This window comes from Sarcophilus harrisii, chromosome 1 (genome assembly GCF_902635505.1).
Source record: "Sarcophilus harrisii chromosome 1, mSarHar1.11, whole genome shotgun sequence".
In the NCBI taxonomy this organism is placed as follows: domain Eukaryota; kingdom Metazoa; phylum Chordata; class Mammalia; order Dasyuromorphia; family Dasyuridae; genus Sarcophilus; species Sarcophilus harrisii.
Window position 1 is genome coordinate 90,464,512 of NC_045426.1, and position 26,167 is coordinate 90,490,678.

At 41.0% G+C, this 26,167-nt stretch overlaps 2 protein-coding genes across 9 annotated transcripts in view; one reads left to right on the plus strand and one right to left on the minus strand.

Moving 5' to 3' along the window:
- The window catches only part of LOC100931380 (tubulin delta chain-like), an 82,127-nt gene extending 64,903 nt beyond the window's left edge, over nt 1–17,224 (plus strand). For 3 of the 4 annotated variants that reach the window (XM_031960708.1, XM_012543432.3, XM_031960694.1), the window contains exons 6-11: nt 890–1,031; nt 3,278–3,463; nt 4,365–4,460; nt 6,788–6,863; nt 8,748–8,886; nt 16,009–17,224. In XM_031960708.1, the coding sequence (XP_031816568.1) occupies nt 890–1,031; nt 3,278–3,463; nt 4,365–4,460; nt 6,788–6,863; nt 8,748–8,886; nt 16,009–16,241 (872 nt within the window). In that variant the 3' untranslated portion in view covers nt 16,242–17,224. Of the gene's footprint in view, nt 1–889; nt 1,032–3,277; nt 3,464–4,364; nt 4,461–6,787; nt 6,864–8,747; nt 9,473–16,008 lie in introns of those variants that run through there. The other variant, XM_031960711.1, reaches the window with a different exon arrangement.
- The window catches only part of KIF9 (kinesin family member 9), a 66,967-nt gene continuing 57,791 nt past the window's right edge, over nt 16,992–26,167 (minus strand). For 2 of the 5 annotated variants that reach the window (XM_031960646.1, XM_012543425.3), the window contains 6 exons: nt 25,878–26,072; nt 23,881–24,095; nt 22,455–22,631; nt 21,297–21,412; nt 18,459–18,563; nt 16,992–17,367 (listed from right to left, as the gene is read on the minus strand). In XM_031960646.1, coding sequence (XP_031816506.1) covers nt 17,266–17,367; nt 18,459–18,563; nt 21,297–21,412; nt 22,455–22,631; nt 23,881–24,095; nt 25,878–26,072 — 910 coding nt within the window. In that variant the 3' untranslated portion in view covers nt 16,992–17,265. Of the gene's footprint in view, nt 17,368–18,458; nt 18,564–21,291; nt 21,413–22,454; nt 22,632–23,880; nt 24,096–25,877; nt 26,073–26,167 lie in introns of all 5 variants that reach the window. The other 3 variants (XM_031960654.1, XM_031960652.1, XM_031960648.1) reach the window with 2 other exon arrangements.

Consider the following 26,167-nt stretch of genomic DNA (forward strand, 5'->3'; position numbering starts at 1 on the left):
AGCTCTTTCATACCACAAATCATACCTACATTAAAATATTTATAAAAATATTTTATTTTCCCAATTATATTGCAAAGAAAAATTTTAATATTAATTTTTTAAATTTTGAATTCCAAATTCTTTTCCTCTCTCATTTCCCTCTCTCATCTCCTTCCCTCCTCTCTGAAATGATAAGCAATTTGATATACATATCTACATTTAAAAAAAGTTTGTTTATTCATTTCTATTTGGAATATACCTTTGATTTAGTCAGTGCTTAAGTATTAAATTTCCTGAATATATAAAGAGGTGTTCTGGTCTGTGGATTCTGGAATAGATACCCTACTTTAAAAAATTTTGCTTTAATACATGATTAAAAAAATCATGTGATTATAAATATCACAGAAGTCAGATTAAGTTGTTCAGATCTGACTGCAGATTTCACCTTGTTTTAATGAATCTCTCCCTGTCCCTATAATAATTAATCAACAACAATTTATGTGAAAACTGTCCAGTCCCCTCTTTCATCCATGTCCAAATCCAGCTCTGTCCACTCTTTCCATTGAGTCCTTTAGAATTCCTGTTCCACAGTGGGCAGTTTTTTGGTCCGGGACCTTCTGCAGCACGCTCACATTTGACTCAGAAACTGGCTAAAAAGCCTTTTCCACCATGGAGAGCTGCAGCTGGCTCCAAAGCCCTCCTGGAGATTGCAGCAAACTGAACACCTCACAGGTCTTGGGTGTGGGCACATGCCCACGAGGTTTGGGTTTCCATTGGCCAGTTCCTTACTATGTCGTTGTGATGGCAGCATCTGTATATCAATAGAGGTGGATACAGAGACTAAACTCCCCAAATCACCTTTTCTGTTTTTCTATAAATGTGTAACTCAGTTTTTTTTTTTCCCACTTAGGTCTTGGCTCTCATCTCTGTGAGGAAATCCGAGATGAGTATCCTTTAGGACAGATTCTCTCCGTAGCAGTGTCTCCTTACCAGACTGGAGAGTGCCCTCTTCAACATTACAATATTCTGTTGTGCCTTTCTTGGCTTCAGAGGTAACCTCATTAACCATCTGAAGAAATGGAGTTGTAGGCAAATCCCCATGGAGGGAAGTAATGGTGCAGTTTTTTGTTCCAAAACTCATTTTTACCCAAGAACAGAGTACTAAACTTGGAAGGGGAAGATTGTTGGATTCTAGTCTCAGTTCTAGTGTTGATAATGTAATACCAGAGAAACTGAGACAAGACAGAGATTCATTTTCAATCTTTAAAGTGGAGAGTTTAGACTAGCCGGTTCATGGGATTCTTGTCCAAAGTACTTCAGCTCAAGGAATTGAGGCAGGGAACTTATATAGGGTTTTTAGCTAATTAGAGTTTGCAAGCAGGATGCAGAAGCTGAGGAAGCAATTAGTCTATCATTTTGCAGCTGTTATTATCTTTATTTCAGAGAAAGAGCCGGGAGAGAGGAGTTACCTTTACAGCTTTTGGGTTATGGCTCAGGCCCTGTCAGAAAAGGGAGGAGGACCATTCTTAGATAGGGGCTAAAACTTAAGTTTTTAGGCAGGAAGCAAGATAGCATAATTCTATTCTAGGATAGTTTAGGATAGAGACATGGTGACAGGTACCTGGATATTGGTTTTTTTTTTTTTAAATCTTTCATTGTCACAATAGTATATAAAACTCAATTTCTAGTCCTAATGGCAAGGAAAGGGAGGACAGCACCCAAAAATAAATTGATGACTCTAAGTAAATCATTTCATCTTTTTGTTCCTCAATTTCTCCAGTTATAAAATGAAAATAGCTATCTGATATTTGGTCACAAGGGTGAGGATTAATACTAATATTCACTCATTATAAACATTTAACATATGAAATGCCATAGAAACTGGTGATGTTGATTATAATCTTTTAGAATAATATTTTCCATCCTATTTTAAAAATGTGTTATTTTAATCTGCAAAGCTATTTTTGGTTCATGGTTCATGAATGCTTAATTCATTCTAAACCTTGAACTTGCTAATCTGGTCTATTTTAGACGTAATCTATAATAATAGGACAGCAGTGGGAATAGTTGTACTAAAGGTAGAAATAGTAAAAGTCAAAAAGAGCAGATTTGGTGGTAAAGATACAGAGTTCTACTTTGAAAATGTTGCATTTCAGTTGCTAAGAAGACATGTGGTGGGGTGCAGAGTAAATGAGGTGGCCAAGGGAGAGAAGAGAGAAAAGAAAGAGGGCTACAAGTAGACCATTAGGGGCACATCTGCATTAAGGGCTGAGCAAGACAATGGGGAGCCAATGGAAGCAGGAGGAATCAGAGAAGTAGGAAAACCGTCAAGGTGTGGGGTCTCCTTCAGGAGGAAGAGGTCCTCTCTAGGGTTAGAAATCATGGTGGAGGAAAGACCATTGCATTTGCCAGTTAGGAGGTTGCTGGCAGCCTTAGAATAGTTTCAGTAGAGTGATGGGGGGTGAAGAAGCAGAGTCTCAGAGGCCACTGAAAAGACAAGGCAGGCTCAAAAAACAATGAAGACTGAGCATCACAAGCTCTCCCCAATCCCCAGCCTCCAGTGAGGAGCCTTCCTCAAGGCATCTTGACGTTGCAGGGGTGTCTATGGAACACTCTTGTCCATTACCACCCTGTTGGGTTTTTTGCACATGAATGTCTCCAACCTCATCCTTACTCTTCTCCATCGTAACTGCTTGTGGGATGGGCTGCAACCCATTTGGGTCCCCCTCGCACCTTTCATGAGCGAGGCAGCCAGGTGGTAAAGTGGCTCTGAGTGGGGCCTGAGGCAGGAGGTACCTGCTAGATTTGTGACTCTGGCCAAGGCACACATTCAGTTTCCTCAAATGTAAAGGGAGGATAATGATAGTACCTACCACTCGAGGTGCTGTGGGCCCAATGGCATGGTGTGTGTGAAGGGCTCAGCACAGGGCTGGGCATGTACTAGCTGCTTTAGAGATCCCTTCTATAACCTTTCCGTGACCTTTCCTCTCAGTCCCCAGGGAGACCCAGTTGTGCAAAACTATTGGTCCAAAGGCCTACATTGTCTATAAGCTGGGGTAAATAATGCAATCTCTCTGGGCTTAGTTTTCTTACCCATATAATGAAGGGTTTGGAGTATGGTCTTTTCCTACCTTTTCAACTGTAAAAATATAATGTTAGGAACAGGAGAGAAGTGGCCAGCCTAGGAGACTTTGGTCAGGAGAGCCAGCCAGCCAGTGAGGATTTCTAGGCTTTGCTTTGGGATCCAGGCCGGCCAGCCGGTCATGCTCCACCCGTTGCCACGGTCTGTGTCTTGTAGGTACACAGATGGCATCTTCCTGTTCCACAATGATGATGTCCTCAGGAGAGCATTAGCCAGCATGGGGAAGAAGAATGTCCGGGAGTCCAGGGCACTCTCCCAGGTGTCCCTGTCGAGCATGAATACCTACATTGCAGATTGTATGGCAGGACTCTTGTTCCCTGTCAGCAACTTCAAGCCAACCAGGTGAAAGATGTGAGCTTTTGCCTCCTCTCTCCCTCCTTCCTGCCTCCCTCCACTTGAAAGTTTGTATGAAGGGATGATGAGAAGGGAACCAGGCTCATGACTGAATGAAAGAATGAGCACTCATGCAGCCAGTTTAGGTCTGTCCTCCCAAAGCAGTCATTATCATGGTCAACATCTTGTTGTAACAGCTTTCATCTGAAGCTTCCTAGATGTGTTGACTCCCCCATTAGAATGTTGAGCAGCTTGAGAGTAAGGACTCACTTTTCTATTGATATTCCAGCACAACACTGTATTTTTCATTTAGTAAATGCTTAATAAGTTTTGTGATTAATTTATTAATTTGTTCCTGGGTCCAAGGCTAGCTCTCTGTCCCCTATCCCTCTCAGGGCACATAGTAACATTTAGTAGACAAATAAAAGGTACTTATTGCTTCATTGATTATCATCAAGTTATAGTCTTAGCAAGTTGCTTGGAACAATGAGAGATTAAATAATTTGGATATAGTCAACCAGGTATGATGTGTCAGAAGTAGAACCTGAACCCAGGATTTCCTGACATCAAGAGTAGCCCTCCATTTACCACTTTATGACATCTCATGACTAGTGAAATCGTTGAATGTGTGGGAATTGATGTTTTTGCAAAAAGTGGCCCCATGACTTCAAGCACTGTATTCCATAAGTTACCCTTCCACTGAGCATTGAAGGGTATTGGTCCTGAAGATGCATTGTCCTGAGAAGGCACTTTCTTGAATCAGGGATTCTAAAGTGCTACCTTTGGGGAGTTTATATCCAAAGGGCACATGATAAACAAAAGGGTTACATGATGCAGGATGGCCTTGCCATGTTGTTGGAGGAAACAGAAAATCTTAGGCTCTACTGACTCGGTCTCTGTCATCTTGTAGTGGGCTGAACATGGGAGTAGAGCCCTGGGAGTTGGTTCGCTCTGTCTGTCCTGTGCCCACCATGAAATTCCTGCACGTTGCTCAGACCAGTACCAGGTAAACAAGGAGGGTTTTCTTCCTGGAAATAGGAAAGGAATATTTTGAGCAAGATTCTGTTGCCTAATATGCTTAACTTATATTGGGTTGCTTACTGTCTAGTGGAGAGAGGAAGTAGGGAGGGAGGGAGAAAAATTTGGAACACAAGGTTTTACAAGGGTGAATGTTAAAAACTATCTTTGCATGTATTTGGAAAAATAAAAAGCTATTATAAAAACTTTTTTTTTCAAAAAAGATTCAATTGCCTAGATAATTAGCAAGTGGGACTAACTGGTGGGTTAATAGCTTCCTGTTCAAGACCCCTCTTCAGAGGGGCAGGTCCAACCCATGCTGGGCCCTTGCTCAGAAATCTTGGTGGTTTTCTTTTGAACCTGAGGTAAAATGCAAAGTCTTTGCTTGGCATTTAGAGGTCTGTTTTATGGAAATTCTCCTTCATGCTGTATGTTTCTGTTAACCTGCAATATTTACTGATCTCCATCTCATTCTGCCTTCTTTTTCCTCTGCACATTTGTAAAGACTTTTCTTGGCACCTATTTCCCTTCTCGTCTCTGTGTACTGAAATCTTTTCCTTGTTCCAAAGCCTGGACCAGGAGCCACCTCCCCCATGAAGCATTTCTCGATCTCTGCATTCGAAATTCTTCTCTCTGTTTCTCTGTCTCTGTTTTCCTTTGAAATCAATTGAGTTAATATTTTTAAACACAGGCTTTGTGCAAGGCATAATGCTGGGTACCGGGAATATAAAACTAAAAATAAAACATTTCCTGTTTTCAAAATACTGCTACATTCTAGCAGTAGTGAGGATAGAAAGGAAGATAATTTTCAAGATAGATACATAGAAATAGATAAGTAATATAAAATTTATATTAGCAATTTTAAGAGGTAAAGAATTCTTAACAACTGGAAGTTGTATATTAACTGTTTTTGAAACGGGTAAGGGACTCTGAGAGAGGTGGAGCCAGGGGAATTAATACAGACACAAGCATGAAAAGCATGGAAGAGTAAATGAATTTCAGTGTATAGGGCCAGTTTGACTGGAGTGTAGAGTGCCTGAAGTAAAATAATAATGAAATAAGATTGGAAAGATTGTGAAGGGCTTTAAATATCAGGCTATGAGGTTGTATTTTATCCTAGATATACTAGGGAGTCCCTAAGGATTTTTGAGGAGGGGAGTGTCATGATTATATTAGTGTTTTAAGGTGGGGAAGATGGATTAGAAAAGGGAGAGTCAGGAAGCAGAGAGACTGGTTAGCAGGAGATTACAATAAGGATTGAACTCATCCCTGGAATTTCAGCTGGAGTTAATAATAACAAAAGTAGGAATGATAACAATAACAACTTGCATCTATATAACAGTTCAGAGCTAAGTCTCAGTTCCTCTCCATATACACTTGTTGTTTTATCTGTGCATAGCTGAGTACTGTATAAAACACCTAAAATCCATAGGTCCTTGTCCTCTAGGAGTCTATCTTCTGAAACATGGTAATATGATTACCCTAAAGTAATAAATATAGTTCATAGTTCTCTAGCACTTTGAAGTTTTCCCCAAAACCACTATGTGAAGGGTAGTGCATAAGCATTATTCTCCTATTTTACAAATGGGGAAACTGAGGCTCAGGGCGTGGAAGTAGCCTAGCTAGTAAAACTGTGATTCCCTTGTAAAGCCAAGCCCAGCTCTCATTCTGTGAGACCACACTGCCTCTCCACCACCACATGAGGAGGATAAAAAAGCTACCATGGTCCTCCATTTTGCCAGGTTGGTCCAGCAGCCTGAGCACCTGGCCAGTGGCCCAAACCAACACGTGGGTGTGGGGGGGGCCACCTTGGCTGTCAGAGCTCAGAGAAATGATGGATCGAAGCGGTTCATCTTGCTGGCTACGCCGTCGGCCTTAGAGTGGTTCCCATGTGCCTCCAGAATGAGTAGGAGCTCAGTGACACTGCCAGTGACAAATGCCCTAAAGCTAGAGGAAGCAGAGACCACTTGTACCCTCAAGATGTCAGGGAAAGATGCGTGTTCCCGGCCGGGGCTGGCCTGTAGTTGGCTAAGGTCAGTGTAGGTTTAATTGAACCAGATCTCATTCCCCCCAGAACCTAGCCCAGAGAACCTAGCTGAGCACCCTGCCCAGTTGGGCCTGCCACTGCTAATGAGGTCAACACCAAGCCTCTCTGGGGAAGCAGGGAATGCAAGGAGAGAACCGGGGCTCCACCCTACCCGGGGAGAGACGAAGCAGAATCCTCAGTCACAGTGCTGGCTGCCCTGACCCAAGGCCCAGGGCAGCTTTCCCTGCCCAGCAGGGCCCAGACAACATTTTGTTTTTTCTTCCCTGCAGAGGCCAGGTATTTTGGGACAGCATGGTCTCCTCTGTGACACACTTCCTGGATCCTAAGTCAAGTATGGGGAGCCCTGTATCCTTCTTTGTGTCGGTGCTGATGGAGTCACATCAAAACTGAGAATACAATGGAGGAGCTTGAAGCTGCTTGTGCTTCCTACTGGGAAGCAAACTACTGATCAGACAGGAGCCAAGCAGACGTTGTCACTCCTTAAGTCAGCCAGTCCTCAGGCACGGAGATCTATTTGACCGACTCACTTGTATTTGTTCAGTTATTTCAGTCTATTCTATACTTCATGATCCCATTTGGGGTTTTCTTGGCAAAGATGCTGGAGTGGTTTGCCATTTCCTTTACAAGCTCATTTTACAGAGGAGAAAACTGAGGCAGACAAGCTTAGGTGATTTGCCTAGGGTTACACATTAGTATGTGTCTGAGGTTGAATTTGAACTCAGGTCTTCCTGACTCCAGATCTGGCACCCTATTCACTGCACCAACCAGCTGCCCCAGTCATATCTATATATTATGGTTACCAAGCACCATTCTTCCTTCTTCTCTCCACATTAGCTCAATGAGAGAGCTCATGTGAATATTTTTCCCTTTTTCTCTTATAGATGTTAGAAAATGAGGCTCAGACAGGGACATGCATTAATTTCCCAAAGTCCCACAGTTAATACATGGCCTCGCTAGCAACTGAACTTTCTAAGACCAAATTTTTACAGGTTCTATGTAGTGGGTACTGTGACAAGATAAAAAAAATCCCTGCCTTCAGAAAGCATATAAAAGACCAGAGCTGTTATTATTATAAAGCAATGGAAGCTAAATATCAATGGAATTTTAGAGATGTGTATGACAGTCGTTCAGAGGAGAAAGGTCACCGTGGACTAGGTTGGTCACCGAGAAACTTATGTATGAGGTGACACATGAGTTGTATGTTGGATGCGCTTTCCTTTCCCAGCTTTCTCACCATCTAGTCATGTTTTGGGCAAAATGGAGATGGAAGAGGAGGGAGGAAGGAGCAAGGAGTGGAAGTGGATAGTCTCTCCAAAGTCCTTCCACACCTCCATCAGTAAACGCCCCTGGCACCCTGATACATCTAGGATCAAATGTAACCTTGCTTGTCACTTAGAGCATTGCTCAACCAGCTCTTTCCCATCTCCTTACTCTTCCTTTCCACACTCAGTATGGCTGCCCCACCTCCATCTCTGTCGACCCCCTCTGCCTTTACCTTTCCTTCTCTCTCCCCTCTGGGAATCCCTAACTTCCTTCAAGATTCAAGCCCACCTTTCAGTTGACTTAGCCACTTGAGCTTAGCTTCCCTTGGGTCCCTTCTCCTGCAGGTTACATCGGGCCTGCTGTGCAGGAAGTTCGGGTGCACTTACATACTGCTCCAAAAGGATCTGACCGCTTTGAGAAGGGTGGGGGTTGCTTTTGCCTTTCTTTGTATCTGCACCTCTCAGCACAGTCCCTGGCACTTAACAAATGCTCCTTGAAACGTGACAGACAGCTCAAGGATTGCATCAGAAGGTTTCTTCTCTAAGAGAATAGCAAGAACTGAGCTTAGAGGAGGATCCTGAAAAAAGTGGTGTTTGGGATTGGAGGGAGGAGTTAGGGAGTGGACCTGGTCTCCGTGGGGGAGTCACCATGATCCCTGACCCCAAGAAGCCCCCAGCGCAACGAGAAAGGCAAGACAGGGTCTCTAACCTGGGGGGCAGCTCGTGGCCAAGGCCAAGTGAGTCAAGAACTAGGGAGATCCATAGAAGGAATGATGACTGAGGGGGGATGTCCAGGGGGCTTTGCAGAGCCCGGAAGGATGGGAGACTTTGGATGAGCAGGTGAGAGTGAGAGTCTGTGTCTTCCTCCACCAAACTCCTTCCTCCACCAAACTCCCTCCTCCCCTCGAATAACAGTCATTTCTCTGAAGCCTGCCTTCTCTTTGGTCCTTAATCCACCTGTTTGCAGCATTATAGTATCTCCCTGCTGTCTGTGGCCCGCAGTAACCACTGCTCCTTGATCCAGCCCCAGAGTTCGTCAATGAAGAAGTTGCAGCGGGCCTACGGCTGTGTGTCCTGGAACCCTTTCCCCCTCTCTCTTTGGACAGGTCAGCTAAACCTTCGCTAACCACTAGAAGGCTCTTCACGTATTCAGTAGTCATCTCTTGGGCACTTACTCTGTGAAAGAACCAGTGCTGAACAAACACTGATGCAAAAAAAAAAAAAAAAAAAGAGGAAGGGGGTTCTTTCCCTTCAAGAATATGAGTTAGTAGTTTGACTTTCCCAGGTGTCAGTGCCTAGGAAAGAGAGCACCAAGCAAAAAGAGGGAGTGAACATTGTTACACTGGGTTTCCAAAAGGTGACGTTAGGACCCCAGGGCCCCAGACAGAAGAGTCAGTCAGTGTAGGTACTGGATCAACCAGAAGCTTATTATCAAAAGACCATGGCACCCCAAGTTAGGGTCGTCATTGCAGGGCAATAATAACCTCTGATCATAAGTGTTCACATTATATCACTCCTAATTCGCGGACTGTGAGGTACTACAAATTATTTTTGACTTGGAGAGAATTGTGATTTCATCAATGCATAAAGAAGTCCCAGTGATGAAACTCCCATTATTCATGTAGCTGGTCACCTGCTCTGTATCAACTTAAAAAAAATTTTTTTAACTAAATACAAAATAAGAAAAAAGACAAATAGAAAAAAGACAGAAAAAGGAAAAACAAAACAAAATATTATGTACCTCACAGAACATCAGGCAGGATTCAAAATATGTAACAGTACATTTCCATTTCAAGAAAGTGTATATATAATAATAGAATACATTATATTCACAGCTGTCCAGCTTTTCTTTGCTTCCTTTTAGGTTATTCTTTTGTTCTCTCTTTTTACTTAGCTTTTTTTTTTTTACTTTGTACTTTTTTACTTTGTTCTTTTATCCCCCCATCTACTTCAAGAAGCCCGTAGCTAAGTAAGGATATATTTATGTATACATATATATATATATGCATGTATATATATATATATGCACATACCCCCATATATATACACATAACCACACCTACATGCATACATATATGTACACACATATACATATATATGTGTTTCCATAAAGATATACATCTAAAACAATATTAAGATGGCTTACATATAATATAGATTTCTCTCTTGATTGAATCTTTTGAGTTTAACTTCAACTGAGATCAATAATTACTAGTCCTACTTTTTTTCCTAAAGAATTCTACTAGATTCTTGTTATTGTGTTTGTGTGTCTCTTTTATTTCCTATTCCTGCTGATTCTTCTACTTTAATTCTACTTCTTGGCTTGCCATACTCAATCTCTCTCCCCCTTTTCCCACATGAATCCCTCCCTTATATTCTTTTCCCACTTTTTCCTCCCTTTTTATCCCATTCCCATTGATCTAAACATCCTTTTGTACCTCATTTATCTTATTCCCTTGCCCCTTATTTCTTCATAGATTTTGGAGGGTACTATACCTTTCAGTGTTATATATGTGTATTGTTCCCTATTTAACCCATCCTGTTGTTAGTAGGTTTTCAGAATTACTAGCCTTCTTCCCCATCTAATATCTCTGTCTCAGTTCTTCCTCTGTATCTCATTCATATAGCACAATTAGTATTTTTACTTTTTCCTAGATAGTTTTGCTTTTTAGAGTCTGATTATATTCTGCTCTGCCCCAATTTTTCTTTTGGACTGATTACTAATTTACTTTTAGACATATGATTTACATTTCAACATATAAAATAAAAACCATTTGTTGTTATTGAGTCCCTTGAAATTAGTGTTTGATGTGGGCTATTCTATGTTAAATTTTCTATTGAGTTCAGGTTTAATTGAAACACAATGCTTAAAATCTGTAAGTTCATTGAATGTCCATTTTTTTTTTCATTCAACATTATGCTTAATTGTGCTGGATATGATATTTTTGGCCACAAATCTAGTTCTTTTGTTTGTCAAAACAATACTGCAGGACCTGTGATCTTTTATTGCAGTTGCTCCACCAAATCTGAACTACTTTTGTTTGTTTTATTGCAGTAGCTTTACCTTATTTGAAGTTTTTGTTTCTTGTAAAATGTTCTCGTTGATGTTGTGTGTGTGTGTGTGTGTGTGTGTGTGTGTATGTGTGTGTGTATTTGAGTATGAAACTCAGCAATAATGTTCCCATGTGTTTTCCTCTTTGATCTCTTTGAAGTGGTAAAAAGTGTGTTTTTTCTATTTCTACTTTCCTTCCTTATTCTTTCATTTCAGAGCAATTTTTTTGATTATTTCTTGTATTATTTTGTCAAGATTCTTTTTTGGGTCATAACTCATAAGGAGTCTAGTTATTCTTTTTTTTCCTGATCCATTCTTTAGATCTGTTGGGTTTTTTTAAAACAAGATATTTCACATTCTCTATTTTTTCATTTTTTATATTTTGTTTTGTTATTTCTTGGTCTCTTACAGCTTCATTGACTTCTCCTTTTCCAATGCTAATTTTCAAAGAATTATTTTCTAGAATTTTTTCTACTTTTAAGACTTTGGATCTCCTTTTCTAGTTGTTTGACTTTCTTTTCATAATCTTGTTTTTCTTGAATGGTCCTTATCTTTTTTTTTTTTTTTTTAAGTTTTTCCTCAATTTCTCTCATTTGGTTTTAAAAGTTTTTTTTAGTTCTATAAATTCTTTCTAGGCCTGTAACCATTTAATGTTATTGTTTGGAGTAAGAGAGGATTTTTTAATTAGCTTTTTTTTTCAAAATACATACAAAGATAGTTTTCAACATTCACCCTTGGAAAACCTTGTGTTCCAAATTTCTCCTCTCTCCTAAACAGCAATCCAATATAAGTTAAACATGTGCAAATCTTCTAAATATATTTCCGCATTTATCATGCTGTGCAAGAAAAATCACATTAAAAGAGGAAAAAATGAGAAAGAAAAAAAAAAACCAAGCAAACAACAACAACAAAAGTGGAAATACTATTTTGTGATCCACATTCTGTCTCCATAATTCTCTCTCTGGATGTAGATGGCTCTCTCCATCACAAGTCTGTTGGAATTGGCCTGGATCACCTCATTGTTGAAAAGAGCCAAGTTCATCACAATTGATCATCCCATAGTCTCTTGTTGCTGTGTACAATGTTCTCTTGGTTCTGCTCAGTTTACTTTGCATAAGTTCATGTAAGTCAAGTGAGGCTTTTTTTTTTTTTTTTTTACTTCAATAGTCTCCCCTGAAGATGAGCCCCTGTCTTCCTGATTTCCATCATATTTCTACTATATTTCCATAGCTTCTGTGGTTGTTCTTTCTTCTTTGCTTGATCATTTTTTTTAAAAAAATGAGAACTTATTAGTGTAACCAGCTCTGGTCTTGGGTGGGGGAGAAGGATGGTGCCCTTGGTTTTCCTTCAGTTCTCTCTTCTGGCCTAGAACCCCAAACCAAGATCTCCTCCCTCCTGCAAGTGCCCACAGCTACTTGTTGTTTCTGTACAGCTAACCTGGAGGTGTTCACACTTCACATTGATTAAAACTCCCACTCCTTCAGGTCTTGTTTTTTCCCCTACTGGTCTATGTTCATCCTGAGACACAATTATATTTTGTTTGTAAGGGAAATCTGGAAGGCTTGGAATTTTCTGATCTATTCTGCCATTTTCCCAGAATCTTCTCCATTATCAACTTTTCTTAGAGAGTTACCTGGGTCACTGAGATTCTTAGGTGACTTTCCCTGGATCCTACAACCAATATATGTTAGAGGAAGAGTTCTCCCAACTCTGAGGTCAGATTCTTGATCTGTTGTACCATATTGCCTGGCCAAACCAATAAGTAAGCCAATGGCTCCCTTTCCCCCATAGTTTTCAATTCAATGCAATTAGGTTTTTATTAAATGCTTTGAAGTTGACAAAACACTTTGTTCATAGTCGCATAAGATAGATAACAAAAACAAAGCATATAATATTATCACTGTTAAGACTAATGTGGCTTTGAAACTATTAAAGTATGTGGATAATCTGAAGGTTATTTGTAAAGGGATTAGTAGCCACAACCTACTTTTCTTGTAAGAGAAATAATGCAAGGATCTGTGGTTTGCATATTCCTTTTATCCTCACAGATTGGAATCTCTCTGTAGTATAGATGATTTTTATGAGTTGCTCTGGATAGAAAAGATCACTCCTTGGCAGCCAGCCCTTTGATGATGAGCTTCCTTCCACAGGATGAGCAAATGGCCCAATCCAATCCAATTTAGCAAATATGTGCAAAGTACGAATTAAGCTTCGAGGACATAAAAAACAAGGGGAGAGTCATGGGAACATGTATTCAAACTCAAAGGGAGATGTATAGGCCATTGAACCCACCCCCTTTATTTTACAGAGAGGAAAATTCATTCGCCAGGAGTTTAAGTAATTAGCCAGCGTCAAACATCTAGGAACGGGGTGACCTAGAATTTGAGCCCAGATTTTGAGGCTTTTTGAGCTTTTGAGGGGTCACAGGAGATGAGGGGAGAGTGAATCTAGACACGAGGGATGGCCGCTGCAAATACATGGAAGGGCCGGTTCGCTAGACTGGTATGTGGCGTTTGTGAAGGAGCGTGGAAAAAGGGATGAGATCCGGCTGGTCCCCAGTCAGAGAGCAACCAGTCACAAAGCCCTGCTTGAACTCTCTCCAGTTTGAGGAGACTGCCAGAGCTTGTGCTTTGTTGGCCTTTGAGAACCTAGGGACACTTCTATTCAACAGTGAGGCAGCTGAGGAGGCAGAATGCCATGGCAACAGACCCATTAAAGCAAACTATCTCTAGGGAACAAAACTTGTGTGGTGCTTTAGGGTTTACATGCATGATCTCTTTTGGTCTTTGCAGCAATTCTAGCAGGTAGGCAATACAAAACTATTTTTACCCATTTGATAAATGAGAACAAGGCTGAGAAGTTAGATTATTTGCCCAAGGTTGCATCACTTGTAAGTGACAGGGCAGAAACTAGAACTGAAATCTCCTGACTCAGTCAGCACCTCTTAGCTATAGGATTAACCTTAAGGTTCTATTTGAGTGTAAAATGCTCCAAAACAAATATTTAGACTAGAAATTATGTAGGAGACAGACCTGAGTCAAGCAGTGTCAAACAAACATGATGGAAAAAAAAAAGCTCATTATATAGTGAGAGTGAGATATGACCAATGGAAAGACAATGTGTCCTCTGATACTTTTGAGATGTGAAGAGAAAGTGAGAAAGGCCCTTAGCCCACTGATCTGACTCTCTGAGGCAATCCTTTGGAAAAATATGGACAAGGTATGCAAAAACATGGGCAGTCACAGATGGTTTCATCACCAGATGGATAATGGTATTGATAAGAATACATATATAGATCCGATATAGTCCAATATAGATTATATGAGTAAGCCCCACCCCCTTCCTCTCTGCCAAAGCACTGTCTATTCCCTTCTTTCCCTCCCATATTTTCCCTAAATGTAAAACATGGGTAAGGTTGCCATTTTTCTCTTCTCTGTTGTGCTGGCATTTCTCTTTCTCCTATATCATGGCAGCAGATAGTGTTGCATACTGTTACAAAAGGAAAATTTGAATGGACCACAATGAGATTTAACCTGTATTTATCTGTGTTTTATGTTTACTGGCGTTTGTGCAGTGTCCTGATCATGGCATAGACTACATAATCACTGCTTGGCAGTTTTTTTTCATAAGGTTCTTCAGTGCAATTTAACAAGCCAAAGTCCAGTCCAAAAGAGATTTCAACACATCTTCCCATTGCTTACTTTAGTGGAAATTCTGATGACTTAATCTGATGTCATTTTGCAGGATTTTATCTTGTTTTGCTTTCCTTAAGCTACAGTAAGATCTCTTAGTTAAGCTACAATGCTAAGTGTGTTCCAGGTGTCAGGTGCTTGCCAATATGTTTAATCAATGATTTGAATGAAAGTATAAATTGATGTTTTTATTAAATTTCCAGATGACACAACATTTTTTACAGTCAGTTGATCTTGGCACAGCATAGTGCTAGAATAGTGGATTGTTATCTAATGAGATGAAATTTAATGGGGACAAAAGTAAAAGTCTCTTACTTTGGTTAAGATGAATCAACCATGTGTTTTTAGCTAGAAGAAAATTCTTGTGAAAGGGAGGGTTTTACTGTTTTAAGTTAAATCAAAGTTTTTGTAGATGTTTTCCAAATGGTTGAGCTCATGGACTTCACAAAAAAACAAATGAATTTCCACCCAAGAATTGTATACAGCTGGCTGGCTGGGTATATCCTATACTTTCCCAGGAGGAATTCTGGCCGGCTAAACTAAAAATAGACCTTGATACTCCAGACAGCACCTATTGTGAAGGAATGGTTAGTTGTTAAATCAGCCATTCATAAAACCAACGGGGGCAGCCCCCAACTGTGTGAAGCAGGCTCATATATTTCACAGCAATTCTAGGACTTCTTGATAAGACTACTATAAAAATAGTAATCTTGTTATTATTTCATAGCTGGGGAAGGTTATAGGCATATGTGAAGTGAAGATGAACTCTAGGGGTTTTTAACATCAGTGAATGTTAAGGAAACTCCTATAGTAGTAGCTCTGAACCCGTTTGGTGTCATGGGCTCTTTTGACAGTTTGGTAAAGCTTAAGGATCATTTCTCAGTGCTTTTAAATGCATAAGATAAAATACATATATCAAAATATTTTAAAAAATTTTAAGTTTTAGTAGGAACCACACATGGTAGTAAAGGGAGGTAAACAATCATAGAATCTTCAAAAGCAGAGTATGGTTTCTAACTTAGTGCAGGAACCCCTTCTACCACATCTGCAATAGCCTACTTGAAAACTTCCATTGTGCTTTTGCCTCCCTAGATAATCTATTCCATTGTAGGGCACTTGTTACTTCTACCCATTGGTCCTAGTTCTTACTGCAGCTATATGGAATAATGCTGTTCCATAGCCATTTCCAACTGGAGACATCTATGGAGTTTGTCCTTAATTTTGTCTCCTCCAGGCTAAACATTCTAGTTCTTCTACCTCCCTACTTTCAGTTTATCCTTTTCAGTCTCATCGCCTGGATTTCCTCTGGAGTAGATTGGGTTAGAGTTTGTTACTGTGCACCTTTAAAGATCTTGAAGGAACTAAACAGTACTCTGGAGGTGGGTTGCCCCGGGCAGAATAGAGTGGGACAGTAGAGTGAGTGCAGTCTAAGCCTGTGTAATTCCTTATTTCAGTTAAATTTCAGCATAAATCTTCTCTTACAGCTTCCTGTGACATGAGGGACCCAACTGGTCAGAGGCACTCACTCACTGTCTGTGCCAACCACAGCAGCATTGTAGACCTGCTGAAGCACACGCTGGAGAAGGCACAAAAAATGTACTCGGCCAAGGCATATATCCACTGGTATAGGAAGTATGGCTGTGGGGAGGGAGATTTTGAGCAGGCTTTTGATACCCTCTCCTCGGTGGAGGCTGAGTATTGCAGTGCTGGAGAATGAGCGACAATTCTTAGATAAGCACTGTGTAACTCTCCACTTGGTGTCCCATTGAATGGATTGAATTGAGGGCGGCTTGACCATACGTTAAATGATTCCCCAGATCCCAAAGCAAGCTCCCCATTCCCACCTGTCTTGGAAGAAAGTCATTCTTCTGTTGCTACTAAAAAGATATACCAACATTCAGCAACATGAGCTGAAAACCAGTGTCTCACCAGATCAAAGATTTTTTACTCTGCCTTAGTGGAGTGATTGAGGGCAGGGGGAGAGGGAAATGAACTTATCCGCATTTCCACCAGAAAATTCAGATTACATCTGGAAATAACTAGTCCAGTTGAAAAATGACATAGCAGGGAGCAGCTGAAGAGAGGAACCTGAGGAATGAGAATTCCACAGCACGTGCACCTGGGAGTCGAAGCTGGTCTTCATTTCACATGTAATCTGTTGGCCAGGGAGGGACGACCACTGTGTTCCTGGGTCTCCTTGTGAAATAGTGGTATGTTGTCTAATTGACACTAGGTAAAAGTGGCTGAAACAACACCGAGGGGCCCATTGTCACACTGACCTTCCATTGTCATTAGTTTAACAAAGTTGGGTTATCTCCAGGGTGGAGCAGAGAGCTCAAAGTTCTCTTTCAGTGTCCGGGAGAAGCTCAAATCACATAATACAAGAGCATTAAGAGTGCATTTCTTAGCTGTAAAAAGACTTGAGCACCAAGAATGAGATTGATTTTTAGGCAGCATTATTTTTATTAATAATGCTTGATTGTTCCTGCTTGATTGATAACATGAAGAAAGGTATGTTGAAGGTGACTTAACATCCCAAACATTTTATTTTTGTCCCTGCATAGAAAATAGAAAAAGTACTAAGACCAAAAAAAAAGAAAAAAAAAAAAAAGGCTCCACTTAACAGTGTAAACATTTTCCTCTGTAATCTAGGCTTGTCAGTGTAACAATCTGACTATCCTCTGCCAGACTCGGAGACCAGGACAGCTAGAGAGCAGTGCACTGGGCCCTGCCCTTTCCTGCTATGGCAAGTTGTTGTCGCTTTGAGACTTCTCCTTCAGGACAGTGGGGTTTAGGCCAGATGTCTTATTTTGGAAACTCGCCATGGTTTTGGAGTAGTTTTGCTAGAAAAAGGAGAAAACAAGAAATAGAAGCTAGTCAGGAAGAAGACAGTTGGCAAGGGCGTGGCCTATGATATGTTGATAGGTTATAGTTGATAACATTTTACACTTGTCTGAGAATTCAAATGAACCAAACTATATTTCAAGAACATTGTATATATTTTTGTCTTTTTTGTTTTTTAACCCTGAGGAAACCACTTGTGATTAAAAAAGATTAGTATTTTTCAAAATCTGTTTTGAATATTCAGAAGGCATATCTCCTTTAAGAAAAGTTTTAAAGGGAAAAGGAAAAAACCCTCATAGGAAGATTTTAAGAATGATAAAGTAGATGGAGTACACAGGCCTTCAAATTCTGCAATGGGCAAATTACTTAACTTTTCTGAGTCTCTGTTCATCTATAGGGGAATAAAACAGTCTCATGACAATAGCTAGTTATGTAGCTCCTTATTTTATTCTAACAATCCTGGGAGGTAGGTGCTATATGATCCTCATTTTAAAGTTGAGGAGGAAATTGTGATGGATAGAGGTTAATTGATTAGGGTCACACAGCCAGTTAAGTATTTGAGGCAGGATTTGAATTCATGGCTTCCTGGCTCAAGGTGCAGCATTCTCTCCATTCTGCTTCCCAGCATCTTCTGGAGACTCTGTCATTCTGGACAAAGAGGAGTCATCTATTTCAGCAGTCCATGGTTAACACTTGCTCTCTTGGCTACCTGTCTTACCTATAGGGACAAGGTGTCTAGAATGGAAATGTCAGATTTTAAGTGTTCCTCAGATGACTCTTGTGTATCGGGTACTATAGGTGAGAGAGATAAGGATCTTTAATATAATTAATTATAAAATTCACATTCATGATACTGACAGCACTCATTTACTGATTTCAAAGTTCCTCAGTTTTCCCATGTGTGAAATGGGAGAATACTTCTGCTACAGTGATGTGCTGTATACCTAGACACTATGACACATTAGTCTCTTTCAAAGAATTTCCCTTTTGTCATCATTAAATAAAAGCATTAATGAGAAGAAATCAGAATATTGAAATACTTAAAGCCCCTTTAGAGAAAACAAATAACAATATCTGAGTCTTGATTTACCTTCTGGTCAAACTTCATTCTGGCATTGTAGAAAGAGACCGAGTCGGGACAGTCAGGGAGGACTGAAGCTTGGATTTGGCCAAATTTCTCCTCATCATCTTCAGCCTATGGGGAAGGCCAAGAGAACAGCCTATTAAGCCCATTAAGTGATTGGACAGCTTCCCAGAACTATGCAAATCCCTTGACTCTTAAGGGCCATGGAAATTAATTTGTTCATTCATCTATTATTGAATAAACATTTATCAGGTGTCTTATTATGTGCAAAGCACTGTGCCAGGGACTGGGAAGGAGGAGAGGGAGGTGAATAATATATATTCCCTGCCCTTAAGGAGCTTACAGTCTGGTGGGAGTAGGCTAAAATATGGACACAAATGATGCAAATTCTAATTTGTTTCTAGTATGCTACATGCATATGCAATATGCAGTTAGATCCCATATAGTCTGGTGGATCAGGGCTAACTTAATGGAAAAATTAGCATATGCATGAGGCTTGCAAATGTCCCTCTCTCTTGGGCTAGTTGCCAGAACCCCACCGACCATCAAAGCTTTGGCCCCATGCATCTTTACAGTTGGTCTCTTTCCCTACTGGGGCACCCTACATAGGAAGAAATCTGCAACTCCTAGCTGTGTGACAAAGTCAAAACCAAAATCCCATTTCACACCACAGGGAAGCACCTGAGAGCCAAACAGAGGCTCCAACCTGGACCAACTTGGAATAATAGCCTCCTTCCACTGACAGGCTGAAGGCAGCCCTTTTTGGGAGGCTCAAAGAACTTTGGGGGAAGGGAACCTGTTAAAAATCCACAAGTGTGTATCAGCTGCTTCTTAAAGGCAAGGAAAGTCCTAGGTACAGCTGGTGAAGGTCTAAGACATGGTTTTTGCCCTTAAAGTGCTTATAATATAGGTAAGAAGACAAAACATAATGTAAAAAAAAAATTAAGATGGAATCTTGAGCAGCACTGGCAATTAGGGGCCAGGAGAGGGATGAGGATTCTGAAAAGGGAAATGGAGAAGCTGTAGTCAGAGAAGCAGGAGCAGAATCCAGGATAGTTAGAGGGTCATGGGAAGTGGCATCTTATAAATGAGAGGCTACATGCTTGTTTGAAAGGAAAATGGAGAGGATGAAATACTAAAAAGAGAGGGAGTGATTTAAAGATCAGGGTCTGGGAAAAGAAAATAGAAAGGAGAAGTGCTACTAACTCCTTTGAGAGGAAAGGAGGGAAGGATAGACGGAAGGAAGGAGATCTTTTGAGATAATAGGGAATACAATCTTACACACCTGTTATTTTCAGTAAGTAGGTAAATGAAGTGAGCAAGGGGACAGGATAGCCTTGGGAGTCTGAGAGCACAGAAACTTAGGAAGTGCTAGGGAAATAAGGGGCTATTCCCAAGTTGCATGATCCCATGACTTCCTCTGGCTGGGGGCAGGAAAGACAGAGTAGCCCAGAGTTGAGGCCTGGCTGGCAGAAGCCAGGAGGAGGCTTCTGCCTTCTACGGCTTTTTTACTCGGTACCTTTCACATAACATATGACTTTGCATTATCTGTCCCTTTGGGGTCTTACCTTGCTCCCATCTAGACCAAGTTCCTGAAGGCAGTGAGTATCTAAATTTTCAATTCAATTTAATCCATCAATATTTACAAAATGCCAACTAAATGCAAGAAACTCTGCTAGCTATTAGGGATACATTATAGAGAAAAAGAACATGGCCTTTGTCTTCAAGGAGCTTACATTTTAATAGGGAGAAGGAAAAAAAACTAGATCCCAAGATAAAACATTAAGTACATGGAAGGAGCCAACATGGCCTGAGAGATTCAAGGAGGCAGGGGACACTTGTCAATTACATCCTGGAAGAAGGGGCACCTGAGCAGATCTCTCTGGAAGGAGTTGGGGGAGGGGGTCATTCAAGGCCCAAGGGATGGTGTGCAAGAAGGCAGGCAAGCCTTGTATCTCCTAGCACAAGGACTTACGTATCTGCCTAAGTCCTCAATAATTGTTGGATGATTTCTCCTTCCATAAGTGGGTCAAGTCCTCATCTTAATTGAATGACAGATTTCTATTTCCCTTTAAGTGCCTGATAAATTCTCACTCCCTTGTTTAGGAGTTACTTAAAAATAAACATTAGCTGAATGAATGAATGAATTAGAGAATTAATGGTGTCTTCAAGAACATCAGTGAAGTTACTGATCATGGAATCCAGTTGGCCTAGGAATTATGTCACTACAAAGGGATAAATGAACTTGATGAACTGGGAGGGATGAGGTAAAAATGAATTTCTAGGGAGCTGGCATGGGAGCAGGTAGGAGGGTCTTAATTGCCACTCCACAGACAGCTACCTGGTCTAGCAGGAAGCTTGTAGCCTTTCTGGAGGTGGCCCATTCTGCACAGGGGACAATGAGGATGGAGAGTGACTTTTCCTGAAGGGCAGGGGTGGTGGTGGTGACGAGGATGATACTAAGACCATCTCCAGAATTTGGAGGACTTATACTGACTGACTTAAAAGTACCTTAGTGAAGACTATAGACAGTTGTTACTAGTGCTTCCTAAACCACTACCCATCTTCTAACTAGTCTGAAGTAGTCCTAGATTTCAAACTACTATGGGCCAGAAAGGGGGTAAAATTCCAACCAGATGCCCTTTTCTACCAGTCTTTCCTTCACTAGCCAGGGCACAAATGTGGAAGCAAGCCATTGGCTTCTTCTCTTTGGCTAGCATTGCCCTGACTAAATAAACTCAGTTCTGCCAGGAGAGACTGGCAGCTAAGGCTGGGTTCTACCCTTGAGACTCTCTGGGGTCCCATTCCATGCCAGCTTCACAAGCTGACCCCCATTTACCTTACCAGTGATGTGAGTTTGGTCAGGGGAAACAAGCCTAGTCTGATGCTACCCTTAGCCTTCAGAGACGCTTGCATTTCCTCAGGGATGAGGAAGGATTCGTTGTACCAGATATCAAACTCTGAAAGGAGAAAGATGGCACCATGAGAATAGGGAATCTTGTCGTCCCCACATCACTGATTCTCCTCATAATGATAATCACAAGAACAATTATAACCAACATTTACAGAGAGCTTTCAAATTTGGGAGGGGCTTTAAGTACATAATTTCAATGGAGACTCAGTACTATCCTTGCCATTATCTCATGCAGGCATTCCTGACTGGCTACCTCCACTCCTCTCACTGGCTTGGCTTCTGGATGGACTCTCTGCCATGATGGGCCTCCTTAGAGCTGGAGGACTCCTTTGAGAGTACTTTGCATTTTAAAGGCTGTCAGGGCTTTCTGTCCTTTTGCTAGCTGCAAGTAGCCCCTATCAGGTTGGAACAAAGAGCTTCTTCATACTTGGAGAATGTCTTCATGCCTTCTAAAGGAGGGATTAAGTATTAACACTTGCCTAAAAATCCAGAGTCTGATAGAGACAAAGCCAGAGACCTGGTATAGAAGGCTTGCCCTTCCACAGTTTCACAAATCTTGGCCAGGAGAATCACCTTCAGAGTGAGGGAAATACCATATACTAGAGTGTACAAGAATGACCTTTTAAGGATAAAAATTATTCACAATGTGGAATTTGGGATAGATTCTAAGGCAATAGGCCTTTTCTGGTAGAATTATTCCTACGAGCAAGCTGGTTATCTTAGTGGATTCCTAAAAAGAGTTGTCTGTCTTTTTAAAGTCCATTAGGATCATGGCTGATCCTTTTGTTCCTTAATAACTAGTTGTCTTCTGACTTTATTCAATTTTATTTAAAAATTTCACACCTGAAAAACTTCTTTCCTATATCCTCAAGGAATAAAAGCACTTTTGTGTACTGACTTTGTATAAGAACCTTGTCAGCTGACCTTGACTTCTCTCTCTTTACTTGCCCTTTTCCCTCTTTTCTCTCCCTGTCCCCCAAGACTTAAGGAGTTGGTTCTTTAATTGGGTTAAATTAATTTTTCTGGATTGGTGTCCTTGAGCACATATTGCTGTTGAGAAGCTGACTTATAGACAGAAAGCTGCTTACCTGTGAGCAATCGTTGGCGGCATTGGTCCACCAAATGTTGACAGTACTGAATTTCAGCTTTGAGATCATGCAGATCTTGATATTCTCCCCGGTATTGCTTCTTTAGTTCCTTTAGCTTAAGAATCAATAAGAATTCCTCTTCATCAATGATCATCAGCCCTTTATTCTCATATTCCCCTGTAAAATGAGATTAGAAGATGAGGGAAAGCCAGAAAGAATTTGGGTTTATGCCATTTGACATGGTTTGGTTGTTACCCAAGAAAATTCATGATCCTCAGGACAGCATAGAATCACAGGATTTAGAGCTAACAGGGTTGTACATCATCTAGGGCAATGCCCTAATTTTACAAAAGGGGAAAATAGGACCCATGTAGGAGAAAGTAGCTTGCCTCAGATTAGTTAGCAGCAGATTTTGGTCTGACCTCTGGACTACATAGCTCCCCCATGCCTGTGGTTATGCCCGGGCTGTCCCTCAGATACTAAGGGCCTAGGATGCTGCTCACTAATGCTGGCTAACTGTTTTAGGAGTTCTTTATTTCAAACCATTAGGTTCCATTTATGGGTGGGAAAGCCACTTTTCAACAACCTTGAACTCTGTTTTTTCTTTGTAGGGTAACTAGAATAATTGGAATGAACAGGAAGCCCTACCAGACAAGTGTCAAGGGGCCCCCCATTCAGTCTTGTAATCTGGGCTTCCATGCTGCACCCCTAAGAAGGTACAGATGTAGGGAAAGGGTCTAAGACGGTGCAAATGAAGTGCCCCAATGTGATGTGAAGATGAAGGCAGTGAGTCACGGGAGGTGACCACTGGTCACCTCCGCCAAACCCTGCTCGTGGGACCAAAGATGACAGGTCAGTTACTGTTCATGAGGGAAAAAAGGAGGAACAATGGAGCTATAGGCAGGAGCTAATTTCCCACCAACAGAAAGCTCTATTCTTATGACTTCACAAGTTCCTAAGAAGATCCCTGATAAAACAAACCCAGGAGTTCACCTATGAAATAGCATCAGTACTGGACTTGACAGTGACACTGTGGGGTCAGCCATAGAGATCCTGAGGTAGGAGAAGTGCAGGGCAAGGGACTGTTGCCTGTATAGCACCCCAAAACTAACCCAGAACCTGGGTAAAAATAGTAACAAAGAAAAGAATTCATCAACACAGGGTGGGGGGTGCGTGTGGGTGACAGTCTTTCCTACAGTAAATCTGAATTTTGTCTTCTGAAAATCTTAGGCTTCCCTTGGTTTAGATTGGTCTGCTATTTGGAAATAAGAGCTGGAAACGTTATCCAACCTACTCTGTTCTTTGAGCTCAAACTCTCCAAAGAGCCCCCTTCACGGGAATGTGAAGGCCCTCACTATTCATACTGGACTCCCATTGTTCAAGTCTTTTTGTGTAAGGAACTCTAGGGAACCCTTCCCTTTATTACCTTGTTCTTCTCGGAAGTTTTTCTGCACATCCAGTGCTTCTTTGGTAGTGTCAATTTCTTTTTTGATAGAATTGATCCTCTGGGCAGTCTCACTGGCTTTCTTCCTTCGGTCATTCAATATGGTTTTGTTTTGCTTGAAGATCCGGTTGATCTCACTGCCACGTTCATTTTTAAATTCCTCAAAAGCTGATGGTTTAGGAGGTGGGGTAGCAGGTCTGGGAAACCAGGGAGGAAAGGAAATATTAAAAGATTTTGACAGAGTAAACTCATTTTTAACACTTAGATTCTTGTGTGGTCATAATCCCACTATTCCATGCCAAGAACAAGAAGATAGAATGTTCTACATCTTTGTTCATGAAATCTCAAATTCCTTTATCTGATCATAATCTTTTATCAAAATATCTTCCCTGGATCTTACAACCCCTAACTTGGTTCTTGGTCCACACTATGACCTCCAATCTCTCCACTTCCCAATTCTTTTCTAGACTATTACCCTTGCATCTCTCTTTCCTATCTTGACCCTCTGGTAAACCAGTTGAACTCAATACTGTCCTCTATATTCAATCCCTTATTCTTCTATCAATGTCAATTCTATCTAGCCAAACCCCGGCTTTGGATAACATCCACTGTCCATCTCCCCCTTCTTGGCTAAATTTCTACACATAGTAGGTGTCTCTATTTCTCTTCCTCTTACTCCATTAGAATTTGGCTTCCAACCTCATCATTCAACTAAAACTGTGCTCTCTGAAGTGATCAATGATCTCTAAATTTCCAAATCTACTAGCATTTTAAAAATCCTCATCTTTTTTGACCTCTTTTGACACTACTGACTTCTCTCTTCCTGTGGGCATTTGCTGACTTTTTGTGATACTGTTCTACCTAACATTCCTTCTTGGCCTACTTTGCTGGATCTTTATCCCAGTTATATGCCTACTAAATGTGGGTTTTACCCAATGATCTGTCCTGTGCCCTTTTCTCTCTGTACTATCTTACTTAATGATCTCAATAGTTCCTATGGATAATTGTCATCTCTGTGTAAGTGTAAGTGATCCTCTGAGCTATATTATCTCTACATCTAGCCTCCATCTTTGTCCTGATCTCCAGTCTTGCATTGCCAGTTGCCTCTTGGATATCTCAAACTAGATGTCTCATAGGTATTTCAAACTCAACATGTCCAAATCAGAATTTCTCTTTTCCTTCAACATTTCCCCTCTTTCCAAATTCCCTATTACTGTCAACAACAAGCAAACCCATTTTGGTGCCATTCTCTACTTCTCTCCCACTCATCCAACATATCTAGTAAATTGCAAAATCTTGGTATCACAATATCTCTTGTAAACATTCCCTTCTCTTCATCCCCACTAAATTTCCTCATCACCAACTATTACAACAGGTTTATAATTTGTCTATCTGCCTCAAGTCTCCCCTTCACTCTATCTTCCACTTCAGCTGACAAAATGATTTTTCTAAAGTTTAGGTCTGACCATGTACTCTACTTTAATAAACTCCAGAGTCTCCTTCATGCCTATATGATCAGATATAAAATCTTCTGTTTGGCATTGAAAGCCCTTTCCATTGGATCCTTCCCTACCTTTCCAGGCTGCTTACCTTTTTCTTCTCTCTACACACTCTATCATCCAGCTATTGTTGTTCCTCACACATAAGACCCCATATCAGGAACATGACTGCTCTGTATCTGAAAGGTTCTACTCCCCTCCCTCCTCTTAATTTCTCTGGCTTCCTTCAAGATTGAGCTCTAAAGCCCGCCTTTCTTCTGGAGATATTGCTCAGTTCTTTTCCATTATCACTGCTTGACCTCATCCCTTCATTTTGATGTCACCTTCTATTTACTCTACAGATTCAGTGTGTACATGTGAGCTCCTTGAGAGCAGAGCATCTGTTTTTATGTGCTTGGCACATGATAGGTACTTAAATACTTGTTAGCTTTGGCTCAGATCCCTTGTATTTGAAAGGATGTATACTTTAGAGGCACTCACCTGGTGATACGAGAATCTTCCTTAGGGGAATCTGATGCAAGAGGCTCGCTGCCGGAAGCTTCCCGATCACGGGAGAGCACATCCTTGACATCTGCTTCCTTGGAGGATGATAACAGCTGAGTCCTTGATGTGGAAATACTTTCTCCATCCTTCCCACTCACAGGGCTGAGGAGGCCATCCTTCTTGCCTAAAGCTCTGGAAAAAGGATATAGGGTGAGAGTCCTGGCTCTGACAAACTCTGCTGTTATTACAGATGTTGTGGCAGGGTAGAAATTATTAGTCTTCACCAT